Source organism: Oncorhynchus tshawytscha, linkage group LG31 (genome assembly GCF_018296145.1).
Source record: "Oncorhynchus tshawytscha isolate Ot180627B linkage group LG31, Otsh_v2.0, whole genome shotgun sequence".
NCBI classification, from domain to species: Eukaryota; Metazoa; Chordata; class Actinopteri; order Salmoniformes; family Salmonidae; genus Oncorhynchus; species Oncorhynchus tshawytscha.
Window position 1 is genome coordinate 3,996,011 of NC_056459.1, and position 17,098 is coordinate 4,013,108.

General features: G+C 42.1%; 1 protein-coding gene across 2 annotated transcripts in view; it reads right to left on the reverse strand.

Moving 5' to 3' along the window:
- The window catches only part of LOC112229959 (CUB domain-containing protein 1), a 41,965-nt gene that overhangs the window by 14,139 nt on the left and 10,728 nt on the right, over positions 1-17,098 (reverse strand). Inside the window, exon 1 of one of the 2 annotated variants that reach the window (XM_024396130.1) lies at positions 1,160-1,385. The exons of the other annotated variant lie outside the window; for it this stretch is intronic. Within the exon in view, the coding sequence (XP_024251898.1) occupies positions 1,160-1,226 (67 nt within the window). The 5' untranslated portion in view covers positions 1,227-1,385. Of the gene's footprint in view, positions 1-1,159; positions 1,386-17,098 lie in introns of those variants that run through there. 2 annotated transcript variants of the gene reach the window in all.

Here is a 17,098-nt window from a genome sequence, read left to right on the forward strand (position 1 = left end):
TATTCTTCCACCAAGGCACATGCAAGTTCCCGCAAATCCGACCATCACCCCTGGTGAGACAAAACCGTGACTCGTCAGTGAAGAGCACTTTTTGCCAGTCCTGCCTGGTACAGTGGGTTTGTGCCCATAGGCAAAGTTGTTGCCGGTGATGTCTGGTGAGGACCTGCCTTAAAACAGGCCTACAAGCCCTCAGTCCAGCCTCTCTCAGCCTATTGCAGACAGTCTGAGCACTGATGGAGGGATTGTGCGTTCCTAGTGTAACTCGGGCAGTTGTTGCCATCCTGTACCTGTCCCGCAGGTGTGATGTTCGGATGTACCGATCCTGTGCAGGTGTTGTTACACGTGGTCTGCCACTGCGAGGAAGATCAGCTGTCCATCCTGTCTCCCTGTAGTGCGGTTTTAGGTGTCTCACAGTTTAGACATTGCAATGTATTGCCCTGGCCACATCTGCAGTCCTCATGCCTCCTTGCAGCATGCCTAAGGCTTGTTCACACAGATGAGCAGGGACATCTTTCTTTTGGTGTTTTTCAGAGTCAGTGGAAAGGCCTCCTAGTTTTCATAACTGTGACCTTAATTGCCTACCGTCTGTAAGCTGTTAGTGTCTTAACGACTGTTCCACAGGTGCATGTTCATTAATTGATGTTTCATTGAAAAAGCATGGGGAAAAGCGTTTAAACCCTTTACGATGAAGGTCTGTGAAGTTATTTGGATTTTTACGAATTATCTTTGAAAGACAGGGTCCTGTCCAATGTTTGTTATTTTGCCCATCTTAATCTTTTCTTTTCATTGGCCAGTCTGAGATATGGCTTTTTCTTTGAAACTCGGAATTCCGGAGTCGCCTCTTTACTGATGACGTTGAGACTGGTATTTTGTGGGTGCTGTTTAATGTACCCGCAACATTAAATATCTACAATATATTTCTTATCTAATATTATTTTAAAATGGACAAAAACAAGGCCATTTTTATTAAGTGACCAAACGTTTGAACGGTAGTTTATATCAAACTAAAAACTAGTGACCACTTTAGTATATAATTCTTCAGTTTATCGACATATTTTGCAACATTGAGAATGGGAAGGCCACACTCAATACATAATTAGCAACTGATTGTTAACGCCTGCTTGCTAAGTTTGAAATAATGTTTTGAACGTTCTCTCACCTGACAGGTTGAGGAGCAAAGTCACAATTCCCAGGAGCGCTCGAGCGCATTTTTTTGTGAGCCGCATGTCCACTGATAAAACAATAAAGAGATGTGCCTAAATGATTCCGGACAAATGTTATCAAACCCACGATATTTGCATTTTGTAAAATCTCAGGTTAAAACATTTTCGATGGCGGTGACAGAGCAGTAACTTCCTGATGTACATTACCTGTTACACGCAGAGGGCGTGTACGCTACCATAAATGGGTAACCTGTTGAAACTTGACCGAATAGTGTAGTTGACAGGCTGGTCTCATAGACGAGACGTAACATAGTAAATGAAAATCCAGGACACACAAATTAGTATGATACAGTATGTTGAGTATTGGTGTGGTTACATAACACAGAGATTACTTAAGGCAAAAACAAAAGCAGGGTGATTGATCTGGTGCATAATGTGAACATATAGCAATTGTTTTTGTTTTTTACATTTTAGTCATTTAGAACACGATATCATCCAGAGTGATTTACAATAGTGAGTGCATACATTTTCATACTTTTTTGTCATACTGGTCCACCCCCCATTCGTGTTCCAATGTCATCATGGACAACTTTAGCATTTTAGCTAATTAGTAACTCTGCATCTACTTAATCATTTTAAGCCACAGTACCAGTCAAAAGTTTGGACATGCCTACTCATTCAAGGGTTTTTCTTAATTTTAATATGTTCTACATTGTAAAATAATAAAACTATGAAATAACAGATATGGAATTATGTAATAATCAAAAAAGTGTTTGAGATTCTTCAAAGTAGCCACCCTGTGCCTTGATGACAGCATTGCACACTCTTGGCATTCTCTAAACCAGCTTCATGAGGTATTCACCTGGAATGCATTTAACAGGTGTGCCTTGTTAAAAGTTCATTTGTGGACTGAGCCAGTCAGTTGTGTTGTGACAAGGTAGGGGTGGTATGCAGAAGATAGCCCTATTTGGTAAAATACCAAGTCCATATTATGGCAAGAACAGCACAAATAAGCAAAGAGAAACGACAGTACATTATTGCATTAAGACATAAAGGTCAGTCAATCCAGAACATTTCAAGAACTTTTAAAGTTTCTTCAAGTGCAGTTGCAAAAACCATCAAGTGGGGGCAGAGCTTGCATGTTGGAGTGAACGGCTGTGTGTGAGAGAGGCTCCTGCAACTTTTTTGCGAAACAATCTAACTTAACCTTGACACCAAAATCGAGAGCACTATTCGAACTGTGGCTTCGCAGCAGGGGCATAGCCAGAATGTTTTGGGGGGATAGGCCTAGAAAAATTTGGATAGTCATTTTTTCTACTTGTTTATTACATTTATTTTGCGATGTGCACCGTATATTATTTAGTAATACAATTGTTTTATACTAGTGCTTAGTACTTGGAGCAACCTCGTTACATATACAAATAATTACCCATCCCAGCATATTAAAACAAGACAGTAACTTTAGACCAGTTGCCAACTTGCCAACAACATAAAACTTATCTTCAGGTGCACTTTAATCTCGATGGGCAAACAAGCCTATATTCGATGTTACCATTTTATACCATGGCAGGCAGTAGTACTACAGTAGTAGTACCTTACCTTTAGTAGACATATCATAAGGCGTGACCTACATCACAAGGCGCAGACGGTGAGGCTTTGAGTTGAATATGGTGATGATTTCATCATAATCCAGTGTATCTGTCAATTCCCACTCAAAAGACAGCAAACTGAAGTGGTTCAGCCAGCCGCTTGTCATTGATGTGTGAAGACGATTTCTTATCCTAGTTGTTGTTGAGAAAAGTCTCTCCACACTGCATGATGTCATTGGAAGGGTGACAATGAGCCTGAACAGAGTTTATATTAGGGAAAATTACATCAGGGCAGCTTTCAAGTACACTCATAATGGAGGAAAAGTAATTCATTCCCATGTTCATTTTGCGACTCAACTGCTGAATAAAAACAGTGAATTCAGCATCCTCAATTGATATTAATGATGATCGTATGTGGTCTTCAGCTGCACTTTAAGGCCGCAGGTTTGAGATTCTTTGGAAAAGGAGGCTGCCGATTGCATAATCCCATACAGTGAGGGAAAGAAGTATTTGATCCCCTGCTGATTTTGTACGTTTGCCCACTGACAAAGAAATGATCAGTCTATCATTTTAATGGTAGGTTTATTTGAACAGTGATACAGAATAACAACAAAAAAATCCAGAAAAACACATGTCAAAAATTGTATAAATTGATTTGCATTTTAATGAGGGAAATAAGTATTTGACCCCCTCTCAATCAGAAAGATTTCTGGCTCCCAGGTGTCTTTTATACAGGTAGCGAGCTGAGATTAGGAGCACACTCTTACAGGAAGTGCTCCTAATATCAGCTTGTTACCTGTATAAAAGACACCTGTCCACAGAAGCAATCAATCAATCAGATTCTAAACTCTCCACCATGGCCAAGACCAAAGAGCTCTCCAAGGATGTCAGGGACAAGATTGTAGACCTACACAAGGCTGGAATGGGCTACAAGACCATCACCAAGCAGCTTGATGAGAAGGTGACAACATTTGGTGTGATTATTCGCAAATGGAAGAAACACAAAAGAACTGTCAATCTCCCTCGGCCTGGGGCTCCATGCAAGATCTCACCTCGGCCATGAGAATGGTGAGGAATCAGCCCAGAACTCCAGAGGATCTTGTCAATGATCTCAAGGCAGCTGGGACCATAGTCACTGCAGTGAAGGACTGAAATACTGCAGCGCCCGCAAGGTCCCCCTGCTCAAGAAAACACATATACATGCCTGCCTGAAGTTTGCCAATGAACATCTGAATGATTCAGAGGACAACTGGGTGAATGTGTTGTGGTCAGATGAGACCAAAATGGAGCTCTTTGGCATCAACTCAACTCGGCGTGTTTGGAGGAGGAGGAATGGAGGAGGAATGCTGCCTATGACCCCAAGAACACCATCCCCACCGTCAAACATGGAGGTGGAAACATTATGCTTTGGGGGTGTTTTTCTGCTAAGGGGACAACTTCACCGCATCAAAGGGACGATGTACGGGGCCATGTATCGTCAAATCTTGGGTGAGAACCTCATTCCCTCAGCTAGGGCATTGAACATGTGTCGTGGATGGGTATTCAAGCATGACAATGACCCAAAACACACGGCCAAGGCAACAAAGGAATGGCTCAAGAAGAAGCACATTAAGGTCCTGGAGTTGCCTAGCCAGTCTCCAGACCTTAATCACATAGAAAACATGAGGAGGGAGCTGAAGGTTCGAGTTGCCAAACGTCAGCCTCGAAACATTAATAACTTGGAGAAGATCTGCAAAGAGGAGTGGGACAAAATCCCTCCTGAGATGTGTGCAAACCTGGTGGCCAACTACAAGAAATGTCTGACCTCTCTGATTGCCAACAAGGGTTTTGCCACCAAGAACTAAGTCATGTTTTGCAGGGGGGTCAAATACTTATTTTCCTCATCAAAATGCAATTCAATTTATAACATTTTTGACGTGTTTTTCTGGATTTTTTTGTTGTTATTCTGTCTCTCACTGTTCAAATAAACCTACCATTAAAATTATAGACTGATCATTTCTTTGTCACTGGGCAAACATACAAAATCAGTAGAGGATCAAATACTTTTTTCCCTCACTGTATGTGTCTTCTTGAAATCTTGAGTTAAACTCAGTAATCTGTCTGTCTAGAATATTGTTCCAAAATTGCCTCAGGTCACTGTCACTCTAGATGCTGGATGTTTTCCCTAATGGAGTTGTGACTAAACTGTCTGCCAATTTCACGGGCAGTTTTCGCTGCCGTGATGAGCTCACATCCCAATTACTAATACTGTATTATGCTTAATCACCATCTCTTCAGTTAGCTTGAGAACTTTGATAAAGTCTCCCCCTGAGTTATCTCTGAATGTAGAAAAGCTGCTTTTGAGGATTTCAATTAAACCAATACAGTCCGTCACAGATAATGTAGAGCTTTGTAATCCCTTCGTAGCAAAACCACTAGTGTCAAACAATTTAGTAAATGTGACTAACAGGAATAAAATGGATTGTTCTTGATTTGTAAGAGGGCACCTGCTTCTAATGTGGTTTGTCCACAAGCCTCTGAAAAATCTGCAAGAACCACTAAAATGACATCTAGCAGTAACAGCACTTTTACTCACAGACCCTGATTTTGAATTCCGCGTACATCCGTGGATCTTTCTAGCTCGATACATGGTCTATTGGGATGCAACTCTTTCTGTACTTCTATGAATCCAGCATGTCTGTGGGATCCACTCATAAATGTGTGTAGCTGGTTTACTGTGTCAAAAACAAGTACTGACATGTCCCAACACTTGCCGTCGTGCACAGAACCAAATTCAAAAGGTGGGAGTTGCAATGCACATATGCCGCTTGCTTAAATGTTTGCTTTAGTAGGACATGTACCCCTCTTCTGTTCCCTGACATGACTGAAGTGCCATCGAAACAAAAACCCACACACAGAGTGGGATCCAACTCCAGAGGTTGCAACACAATGTATTTTCTGAGAACTTCCTTGTGCAGACTAATCAGCGGTTTCCATAAACCCAACACTTCTTTCTTTAATCATTGCAGCATGAATGTATCGGATGCACACAGCAATAAGTTCTCGTTTCGATTTATCTTTATATTCATTTGCTAGTATGGCAAAATACGTGGAAGGTGCAGAATGAACTTCATCTTTTATCCTGCACAGTAACAATGATGCTGCACACTCCAGCAACTCGTTCTGAATTTCAGGGCTCATAAGCGTGGCATTGTGAGGTAGCTCATTAAGCCTGTTTTGTATTTCTGAGTCATACTTTGAGATGGAATGTAAGATTTCTAAAAAGTTAGCTTTGTTCGGTTTCTCTATGTCCTCTGAGTGGAATATCCTGCTTTGCACACATTAGGACAAAATCTATGACCGCTTTAACATGTGCAAGGTTTCTTTCTATAAAATCCATGTTTACATCACCATGTATTTGATTCAACACAGTCCCACAACTTCTAGGCTCATGGGTCGCCTTGTAGGATTCAAATTTTGCAAGGGCACTAGCTTGTAATTTGCTATTCTCGTGTTTGCAGCAAGGATTTCTTGTGATTTACCAGTTCTTAAATCTATCTCGTACGAATTCGTACAAATTTGAATTCGACATGTTCCCCAGGAAAGTGCCTACAAAAATTACAATAAATTGCATATTTTGGTTTACTATACTCAATCCACAGGAACTGGTCATACCACCTTGAAGAGAATTAGCGTGATATGCCACTTATCATACTTGAAGGGAACTTTGCCAACTTTGGTTGACAGGCTGGTTCATCAACTGCAGACAAATCTGTCGGTGGACCTATTGCAGGTTCACCCCCGCCCGCAGCATCAAGAACGAGAGGAGATGGTGGGGTAGGCAAGCATGCCTGGCTCAACGTGGCATTCGTGGTTGTGATAGCGATTGCGGTTGTTTCTATCCATCTGTTAATGCCTCATTCTGGAAGCTATCGGTAGATTGATCCAAATAATTTTCTGGCACACACTTTTTCCTCCAGACGTCTTTTTTTTGAAAAACCTAGCGATCGTCATTTGGTTAACCATTGCTAGAACTACTAAATTACATTAGCTGGTGAGGCAATTCGAGTAAGCTAGCGTGGTAGAGCTTGCTAGCTTATGCGCTACAAAGTTTATCCACATTACATTGTTCAGGTAAACCACAGTATGATTCTTTTTTTTTAAATGTAGCCAATAGTCGGAAGCCAACTTGTTTGTTGTGGACTATTTCTTTGTTATATTATATAAAAATTTCCCATAGAAAATAAATCTCACAAACATTTATTTTAAACATGTAATAAAATAAATAAAAATTAAAATGTACACTGCTCAAAAAAATAAAGGGAACACTAAAATAACACATCCTAGATCTGAATGAATGAAATATTCTTATTAAATACTTTTTTCTTTACATAGTTGAATGTGCTGACAACAAAATCACACAAAAATTATCAATGGAAATCAAATTGATCAACCCATGGAAGTCTGGATTTGGAATCACACTCAAAATTAACGTGGAAAACCACACTACAGGCTGATCCAACTTTGATGTAATGTCTTTCAAACAAGTCAAAATGAGGCTCAGTAGTGTGTGTGGCCTCCACGTGCCTGTATGACCTCCCTACAACGCCTGGGCATGCTCCTGATGAGGTGGCGGATGGTCTCCTGAGGGATCTCCTCCCAGACCTGGACTAAAGAATCCGCCAACTCCTGGACAGTCTGTGGTGCAACGTGGCTTGGTGGATGGAGCGAGACATGATGTCCCAGATGTGCTCAATTGGATTCAGGTCTGGGGAACGGGCGGGCCAGTCCATAGCATCAATGCCTTCCTCTTGCAGGAACTGCTGACACACTCCAGCCACATGAGGTCTAGCATTGTCTTGCATTAGGAGGAACCCAGGGCCAACCGCACCAGCATATGGTCTCACAAGGGGTCTGAGAATCTCATCTCGTTACCTAATGGCAGTCAGGCTACCTCTGGCGAGCACATGGAGGGCTGTGCACACCCCATGACTGACTCACTGCCAAACCTGTCATGCTGGAGGATGTTGCAGGCAGCAGAACATTCTCCACGACGTCTCCAGACTCTGTCACGTCTGTCACATGTGCTCAGTGTGAACCTGCTTTCACCTGTGAAGAGCACAGGGCGCCAGTGGCGAATTTGCCAATCTTGGTGTTCTCTGGCAAATGCCAAATGTCCTGCACAGTGTTAGGCTGTTAGCACAAACCCCACCTGTGGACGTCGGGCCCTCATACCACCCTCATGGAGTCTGTTTCTGACCGTTTGAGCAGACACATGCACATTTGTTGCCTGCTGGAGGTCATTTTGCAGGGCTCTGGCAGTGCTCCTCCTGCTCCTCCTTGCACAAAGGCGGAGGTAGCGGTCCTGCTGCTGGGTTGTTGCCCTTCTACGGCCTCCTCCACATGTACCTGTCTCCTGGTAGCGCCTCCATGCTCTGGACACTACGCTGACAGACACAGCAAACCTTCTTGCCACAGCTCGCATTGATGTTCCATCCTGGATGAGCTGCACTACCTGAGCCACTTGTGTGGGTTGAGACTCCGTCTCATGCTACCACTAGAGTGAAAGCACCGCCAGCATTCAAAAGTGACCAAAACATCAGCCAGGAAGCATAGGAACTGAGAAGTGCTCTGTGGTCACCACCTGCAGAACCACTCCTTTATTGGGGGTGTCTTGCTAATTGCCTATAATTTCCACCTGTTGTCTATTCCATTTGCACAACAGCATGTGAAATTGATTGTCAATCAGTGTTGCTTCCTAAGTGGACAGTTTGATTTCACAGAAGTGTGATTGACTTGGAGTTACATTGTGTTCCCTTTATTTTTTTGAGCAGTGTATTTTGAATAATAATAATAATAACTTTTTGGGGGTAGGCCTGAGATCAAACTGGGTAGATCGTGGCTACGCCTCTGATTCGCAGGGCCAGAGTATTGTGGACCTTGAGAAGGCTACTGAATTCAACGCTGGTAGGATCGACGAGTTAGAGAAGCTATAAACATCCTTGCAGGATAGTGTACAGAGGCTTTCTGTGAAAGTGGTCGACCTAGAGGGCAGAGGGGGTGGAGGCTGGCTCTCGCCCCACCGACTTCTTCGCCAAGCTATTGAGGGATACAATGGGATCGAATGATTTGGCTTCTGATCCGGAGTTGGACCATGCACATCGTGTTCTTGTCCCAGTACCTGGACCGGGCCAACGTCCTTGCCCAGTAATCACCTGTTGCCACAGTTTCAAGACCAATGATCTTATCCTGCGTGAGGCTCGAATGAGGGGTAACCTGTTACATAAAGGACATCCATTCTGTGTGATATAGCGCCCGATGTGGCAAAGCATTGCGCCGGCTACAGAGATGTCATGAACAAACTCTACGAACTCCATCTTCGCCGAGTCTTGCTCTTCCCTGCCAGACTCAGAATTACCCCTCTTTCTGGTGAGAAGATTTGGCTCTCCTCGGTTTTGGACTCCGAGAAGTTTATCTGGGAATATACACCAATCCCCCGTATGAGTTAGAGCGCCTTGTGTGTTAATCTGCTCATGGACTCGAATCCATACTATGCCAGAACGGGTGAAACCTTATTAAACTGGGCTGCCGCGTGAAGCTTTATTCTCGCTACCGAATATGTAAGACGCTGAGCCGACCAATGGAGGGTGGTCAGAGCTCTCATTTAACGTTAATTTCACTGTCATTCCGGCTGGACGACTGATCTGTCGTTGGAGTTCAGAGCGATGCCTGTTTGAGTGGCCTTCTAGGTTTGGTCTTTGACACTTTCGGATGGATATACATTAAATTCGCCAATTTTTTTGTTTTGTTTAGTTATTTATTTTTCAATTCTTACATTATTCTTATTATCATACTATTTATTTATTGTTTGCTGGGGACTGGTGGTGATGGTTGGGGCGGGGCGGGGCAAATGGGGTGGCATCAGACACCTGGATAGCAAGTTGGTGTTTTGTGCGATTCTGCTTCTGTCATAGCCGTGCACCGCTCTCCCAATTAGGTTCCCACCAGCCTTCTGTGGTGTTTGCGTTTATACGTGTAGGTGTGTGTACAAATAATTATTATTTGTACTTTACATTTTTTTCTTTTAGCATTTTATTATTATTATGTATGTGTATATTTTAAATTAGTGTAGATTATTATTTTGGGGTATAAATGTTTGTAGATATGCGTGTGTGTGTGTGTGTATATTTATTTATTTTAGATTGGGGTACATTTCATTTAGCAAAATCCTTGTTCCGATCTCCTAACCCACAGCATGTAAATGTATTACTGTCTATATCGTTTGCTGATGGTTTATGTTTAGACTGGCATTGCTTAGCAATATAATCTTGCGCTGCTATATCTTGCTTATCTCGGGGATTGACCCAGCATGACACTTAAGTGCGCAATATGTTTAAGTTGCAACTTATTCTGTTTTGGTTTATTAGATGCTAAATGAACTCCTCTGTTCATATGTTAGTGGAAGTTCTAGGATAGTGAGAGGTGAACGTATAGTTGGGATTTTATTTTTGTTTTACCTCTTGTTCGAGGTGCATTTTTGGCATCGGCCAGACAATGTGTTTTTTATTTTTTATTTAAATAAATAAAAATGTGTGTATGCCTGTTAAAGGTGGGTTGAGGGGGAGGGTAAATGTTGGGGGACAGGGAGGAGGGTAAGGGTGCTTGCCGGGGGGGAGGGGTTGGTTGGATACTGCTCTGGTGTAAGTGCTACATATGCTGATTGTGATGGTTTTGTGCGCTTCCTTACCTTTTTATTGAGTTACATGTTATGCAGGCCACCATAGAAACTACAAACGAGAGGAGGGCGGGGCTTACATTTACTTCCGTGAATTGTCAAGGGTTTAAACGAAGCAATTAAGAGAGGCAAGGTCCTAGCCCACTTGAAAGCACTCTCTTCTGATATTATATTTTTGCAAGAAACCCACCTGAAAAACAATTCTCATAGCAGACTTAAATGTAGATGGGTGGAACAAGTGGTCTGGTACAAGAAGTTTACATACACCTCATCCAAATACATTTAAACTCAGTTTTTCACCATTTCTGACATTTAATCCTAGTAAAAATTCTGTTTTAGGTCAGTTAGGATCACCACTTTATTTTAAGAATGTGAAATGACAGAATAATAGTTGAGAGAATGATTTATTTCAGCTTTTATTTCTTTCATCACATTCCCAGTGGGTCAAACGTTTACATACACTCAATTGGTATTTGGTAACATTGCCTTTTAAATTGTTTAACTTCGGTCAAACATTTTGGGTAGCCTTCCACAAGCTTCCCATAACAAGTTGGGTGAATTTTGGCCCATTCCTCCTGACAGAGCTGGTGTAACTGAATCAGGTTTGTAGGCCTCCTTGTTTGCACACACTTTTTCCATTCTGCCCCGAATGTTCTATAGGATTAAGGTCAGGGCTTTGTGATGGCCACTCCAATACCTTGACTTTGTTGTCCTAAAGCCATTTTGCCACCACTTTTGAAGTATGCTTGGGGTCATTGTCCATTTGGAAGACCCATTTTGCGACCATGCTTTAACTTCCTGATTGTTGTCCTGAGATGTTGCTTCAATATATCCACATAATTTCCCTTCCTCATGATGCCATTTATTTTGTGAAGTTCACCAGTCCCTCCTGCAGTAAAGCACCCCCACAACCCCCGTGCTTCATGGTTGGGATGGTGTTCTTCGGCTTGCAAGCATCCCCCTTTTTCCTCCAAACATAACGATGGTCATTACGGCCAAATAGTTTTATATTTTTGTTTTATATTTTTGTTTCATCAGACCAGAGAACATTTCTCCAAAAAGTATGATCTTAGTCCCCATGTGCAGTTGCAAACCGTAGTCTGGCTTTTTTATGGCGGTTTGGGAGCAGTGGCTTCTTCCTTGCTGAGAGGCCTTTCAGGTTATGTTATGATGAACATGGTACTTTCAGGCGTTTGGAAATTGCTTCCAAGGATGAGCCAGACTTGTGGAGGTCTACAATTGTTTTCTGAGGTCTTGGCTTACTACTTTTGATTTTCCCATGACATCAACAAAAAGGGGCACTGAGTTTGAAGGTACACCTTGAAATACATCCACAGGTACACCTACAATTGACTCAAATTATGTCAATTAGTTGTTTAAAGGCACAGTCAACTTAGTGTATGTAAACTTCTGACCCACTGGAATTGTGATACAGTGAATTTTAAGTGAAATCATCTGTCTGTAAATAATTGTTGGAAAAATGACTTGTGTCATTGCCAAACTGACTTGCCAAAACTATAGTTTGTTAACAAGAAATTTGTGGAGTGATTGAAAAACTAGTTTTAATGACTCCAACCTAAGTGTATGTAAACTTCCGACTTCAACTGTATATTCTGAACAATAAATTATTAACATTTCATAAAATCTGTCAGCCTTTTCCTTTCTTACTTGGACCAGTTGGCGCTGTGAATTTGTACATTCTAACGCGCTCTCAATTGTAATATTTGAATCTACCTTCTTTCTTTCTGCCTGTCCTTGTTCTGTATGTCATTTTGTATTATTTACTTTGTACCTAGATCTCTGGGCCTTTCTGTTTCTGTCTGTTCTTTTATGTTTAGATAGGAATTGCACACATACACCATTCTTGTGGGTGTTCAATAAAGAATATTTGAACATAAAAACCATCAAGCGCTATGATGACACTGGCTCTCATGAGGACCACCACATGAGAGGAAGACCCAGAGTTACCTTTCCCGCAGAGGATAAGTTCATCAGCCTCAGAAATTGCAGCCCAAAAAAATGCTTCACAGAGTTCAGGTAACATACACATCTCTACATCAACTGTTCAGAGGAGACTGTGCGAATCAGGCCTTCATGGTCAAATTGCTGCAAAGAAACCACTATTAAAGGACACCAGTAATAAGAAGAGACTTGCTTGGGCCAAGAAACATGAGTAATGGACATTAGATGACCGGCGGAAATCTGTCCTTTGGCCTGATGAGTCCAAATTTGAGATTTTTGGTTCAAACCGCAGTGTCTTTGTGAGATGCAAAGTAGGTGAATGGATCATCTCTGCATGTGTGGTTCCCTCCATGAAGCATAGAGGAGGTGTGGGGGTGCTTTGCTACTGACACTGATTTATTTAGAATTCAAGGAACACTTAACCAGTGTGGCTACCACAGGATTCTGCAGCTATATGCCATCCCATGTCTGTCATAGTTGAAGTGTACATATGATGAAAATTACAGGCCTCTCATCTTTTTAAGTGGGAGAACTTGCACAATTGGTGGCTGACTAAATACTTTTTTGCCCCACTGTATGTGTATTTTCATAATGTCGATGTCTTCACTATTACTCTACAATGTAGAAAATAGTCAAATTAAAGAAAAACCCTTGAATGAGTAGGTGTGTCCAAACTTTTGACTTGTTGTGTACTTTTCAACCAGTGGAGGCTGCTGATGGGAGGATGGCTCATAATAATGCAATGGCATCAAACCATGTGTTTGATGTATTTGATACCATTCCACGCATTACACTCCAGCAATTACCACGAGCCCGTCCTCCCCAATTAAGATGCCACGAACCTCAGGTGTTTGCAAATACTTAGTATTTGTAATAGCATGTTAGCTAACCCTTCCCGTATCCCTTCAACCTAACCCTAACCTTAACCCCTAGTCTAGCAAACTTTCATCATGTAGCTGACTTTAGCCACTACAAATTGGAATTCATAACATATTATACGTATTGCAAATTCGTATCATTAACCAGTAACATATCATACGAAATGGATGATGGACATCCACAAATTAATACATACCGTGCTAAACGTAACATATCGTACTACACTGAACAAAAATATAAACGCAAAATGTAAAGTGTCCCATGTTTCATGAGCTGAAATGAAATATCCCGAAATGGTCCATATGCACAAAAAGCTTTTTTCTCTCAATTTTTGTGGACACATTTGTTTACATTCCTGTTTGTGAGCATTATCTTTGCCAATATAATCCATCCACCTGACAGGTGTGGCATATGAGGAAGCTGATTAAACAGCATGATCATTATACAGATGCGCCTTGTGCTGGGGACAATAAAAGGCCACTCTAAAATGTGCAGTTTTGTCACACAACACAATGCCACAGATGTCTCAAGTTTTGAGGGAACATGCAATTGGCATGCTGACTGCAGGAATGTCCATCAAAGCGGTTGCCAGAGAATGCAATGTTAATTTCTGTACCATAAGCCACCTACCACGTCATTTTTGAGAATTTGGCAGTACATCCAACCTGTTTTACAACCGTATGGCGTTGTGTGAGCGAGGGGTTTGCTGATGTTCACATTGTGAACAGAGTGCCCCATGGTGGCGGTGGGGTGACGGTATGAGCAGGCATAAACTACGGACAATGAACAGAATTGCATTTTATTGATGGCAATTTGAATGCACAAAGATACCATGACGAGATCCTGAGGCCCATTGTCGTGCCATTCATCCGCCACCATCACCTGATGTTTCAGCATGATAATGCAAGGCCCTATGTCACAAGGATCTGTGTACACAATTCCTGCAAGCTGAAACAGTCCCAGCTCTTCCATGCCCTGCATACTCACCAGACATGTCACCCATTGAGCATGTTTGGGATGCTCTGGATCAATGTGTACGACAGCGTGTTCCAGTTGCCACCAATATCCAATACCTTCGCACAGCCATTGAAGAGGAGTGGGACAACATTCCACAGGCCACAATCAACAGCCTGATCAACTCTATGCAAAGGGAATGTGTCACGCTGCATGAGTCAAATGGTGGTCACATCAGACACTAACTGGTTTTATGATCCACGTCCCAACTTTTTTAAATTTAAGATCTATATTCCCAGTCGTGAAAAATCCATAGATTAGAGCCTAATGTATTTATTTCACTTGACTGAAAAATCTTTGAAATTGTTGCATGTTGCGTTTATATTTTTGTTCAGTCTAATTTGAGTGTACCATCATTTTGTTTACTATGTAAGTCCAGGTTGTTGTTGAAGCCTTGAGCTGATACGTCGATGGAACCTCATCTGACGTGACACCCCTCTCTTTGTTTTGGCTTTACTGATGCCCTAAATTAATTATAGTATTTCATTAGTTGTGACAAGACTGCATTTTTAAAGTAAGTCTGTGTGGCTGTGTCAGTTAAATTATATTCTGAAGCATTACGGTAATAATGTGAAGATAGAAACCCTAGAAAGACCACACGAGGGCAGCAACACACAAGTAATCGTCACTAATTAAAGTGTTTCCAGATTTCTGTTAAATATGACCTATAATTACTTACAATATGAGTGAAATTGTTTTCTTTCCAAAAAAGTGTAATTAAGAATGTTAAAAAGCACCTTGTCTGTTTTGGAATGGTGTGTGTGTATACCGGTCATTAAAAATATGAATGTGGGTAGTAGACTGCTGTTTGGCCAGCTCTTCTTCCTCTAGACTGCTGTTTGGCCAGCTCTTCTTCCTCTAGACTGCTGTTTGGCCAGCTCTTCTTCCTCTAGACTGCTGTTTGGCCAGCTCTTCTTCCTCTAGACTGCTGTTTGGCCAGCTCTTCTTCCTCTAGACTGCTGTTTGGCCAGCTCTTCTTCCTCTAGACTGTTGTTTGGCCAGCTCTTCTTCCTCTAGACTGCTGTTTGGCCAGCTCTTTTTCCTCTAGACTGCTGAAACTCTTTTTCCTCTAAACTGCTGATTGGCCAGCTCTTCTTCCTCTAGACTGCTGATTGGCCAGCTCTTCTTCCTCTAGACTGCTGATTGGCCAGCTCTTCTTCCTCTAGACTGCTGATTGGCCAGCTCTTCTTCCTCTAGACTGCTGATTGGCCAGCTCTTCTTCCTCTAGACTGCTGATTGGCCAGATCATCTTCCTCTGGAGTATTACATCATAGTCTATGAGGAAATAACAATACTTTTTTTAACTGTCTGTTTGAGATACAAGTTTGAGGATAGAGGTTTTTTTCTTCCAAATGTATGCTTTGGCCACAAGTACAAGTATAGCACGAGTCAACAACACTATATGGGTATGAGTTAACAGAAAATTAACTTTTTAAAAGTGTGATTTTCACTGAAAAGTTACTTTAAATGAACAGACTGTCATAACTTCCCACGTGTTAAAGCATGAAACACACTGAGAATCTCACAGCAAATAGACTGCCAATAGGTACTCATCACAGTGGGAGGCTGTTCCTTCTCTTGCTAGAACAAAAGTGGTACCTGCTGCGTGAGGTGTGCCAACCCGGTAGCAACAAACCTACCGATTAGGGACAAGAACTGTGACTTGCTTTACTCTCCGGAGAAGGGTGCCTTTGAAAGGAGTGATAACTGGAGTGGTGTCACGTGTTGAGGATGGCCAACTGTAGTTGTGTGATACCCGTCGTTTGGTGCAACGCAGACCCAGTGGAGAGCGTGGTGAAACAGAGAAGACACTGTCTGTACTACGGAGTTTTGATGTAGCGTTTTTACTAGATAAAGTCAAGTTAGGATATGTCAGTTATTCCGTGACATCTTTTGTCCTGAACCCATTACGGTGTTTTAGGTGTCAAGCTTATGGTCATGTGGCAGCAGTGTGTAGGAGGGAGATTCCTAGATGTGAGAAGTGTGCAGGAGGACATGAGACCAAGGAATGTGTAGCATCTGTGTAAAAAGTTGTTTGTAAACTGTAGGGGCACCCATGGTGCTGGAGATCAGACGTGTCCAGTGAGAGAAACGCATCAGAGCTTTTGGCGTTCGTGGCCATGGTTGTCAACTGTACCGCAGGAATGAAACGTAAATCACAGAGGATAGATGTTGTGGTGGCAGCTGCAGAGAAGTACTTAGGTGTATGAGATTTTACTGCAGAAGAGTTACAAGGTGTTTTGAACGATAGTGTCCTGTCCTCCCAGGCTGCTAGCCTGGTGTAGGATCTGATAGGGCCAAAGTAGTGGAATAGTGATGAGATTTTAATGGGTGTAGGGTTAGATGGTAGGGAATTTTTTCCCCCCATACTACAGAATAGTCAACTAACACACAGCCAATACAGTAGGTGACGGCATGCACCTGTAACATTTGTTTGCGGACCGCCATATTACCAAAGAAGAATTCATCCATGGATGAGCCAGTCACACTTAATATGCAATGTAGGCTATGGGATGGTGGATAGCTAAGTACTTCCTCCAAGATAAGTGTCCACTGTGTAGCTAGTATTGTCATTGTAATTAAATCCCAATGGATTAGCTAGTTTCCATGAAATAGCTGCCGAGTTAGTGCAGTGTCCTTATGTTGCGCTAGCTAGCGAATATGCTAACAGACACTAGCTAGCTAAACGTTTGGCTATGGGCTGGCACCTTCGGGATTATGGAGATTGAATTCAAGCATTTCTTTGTGATGATGAGTTTGGAGGGTACTATGGTGTT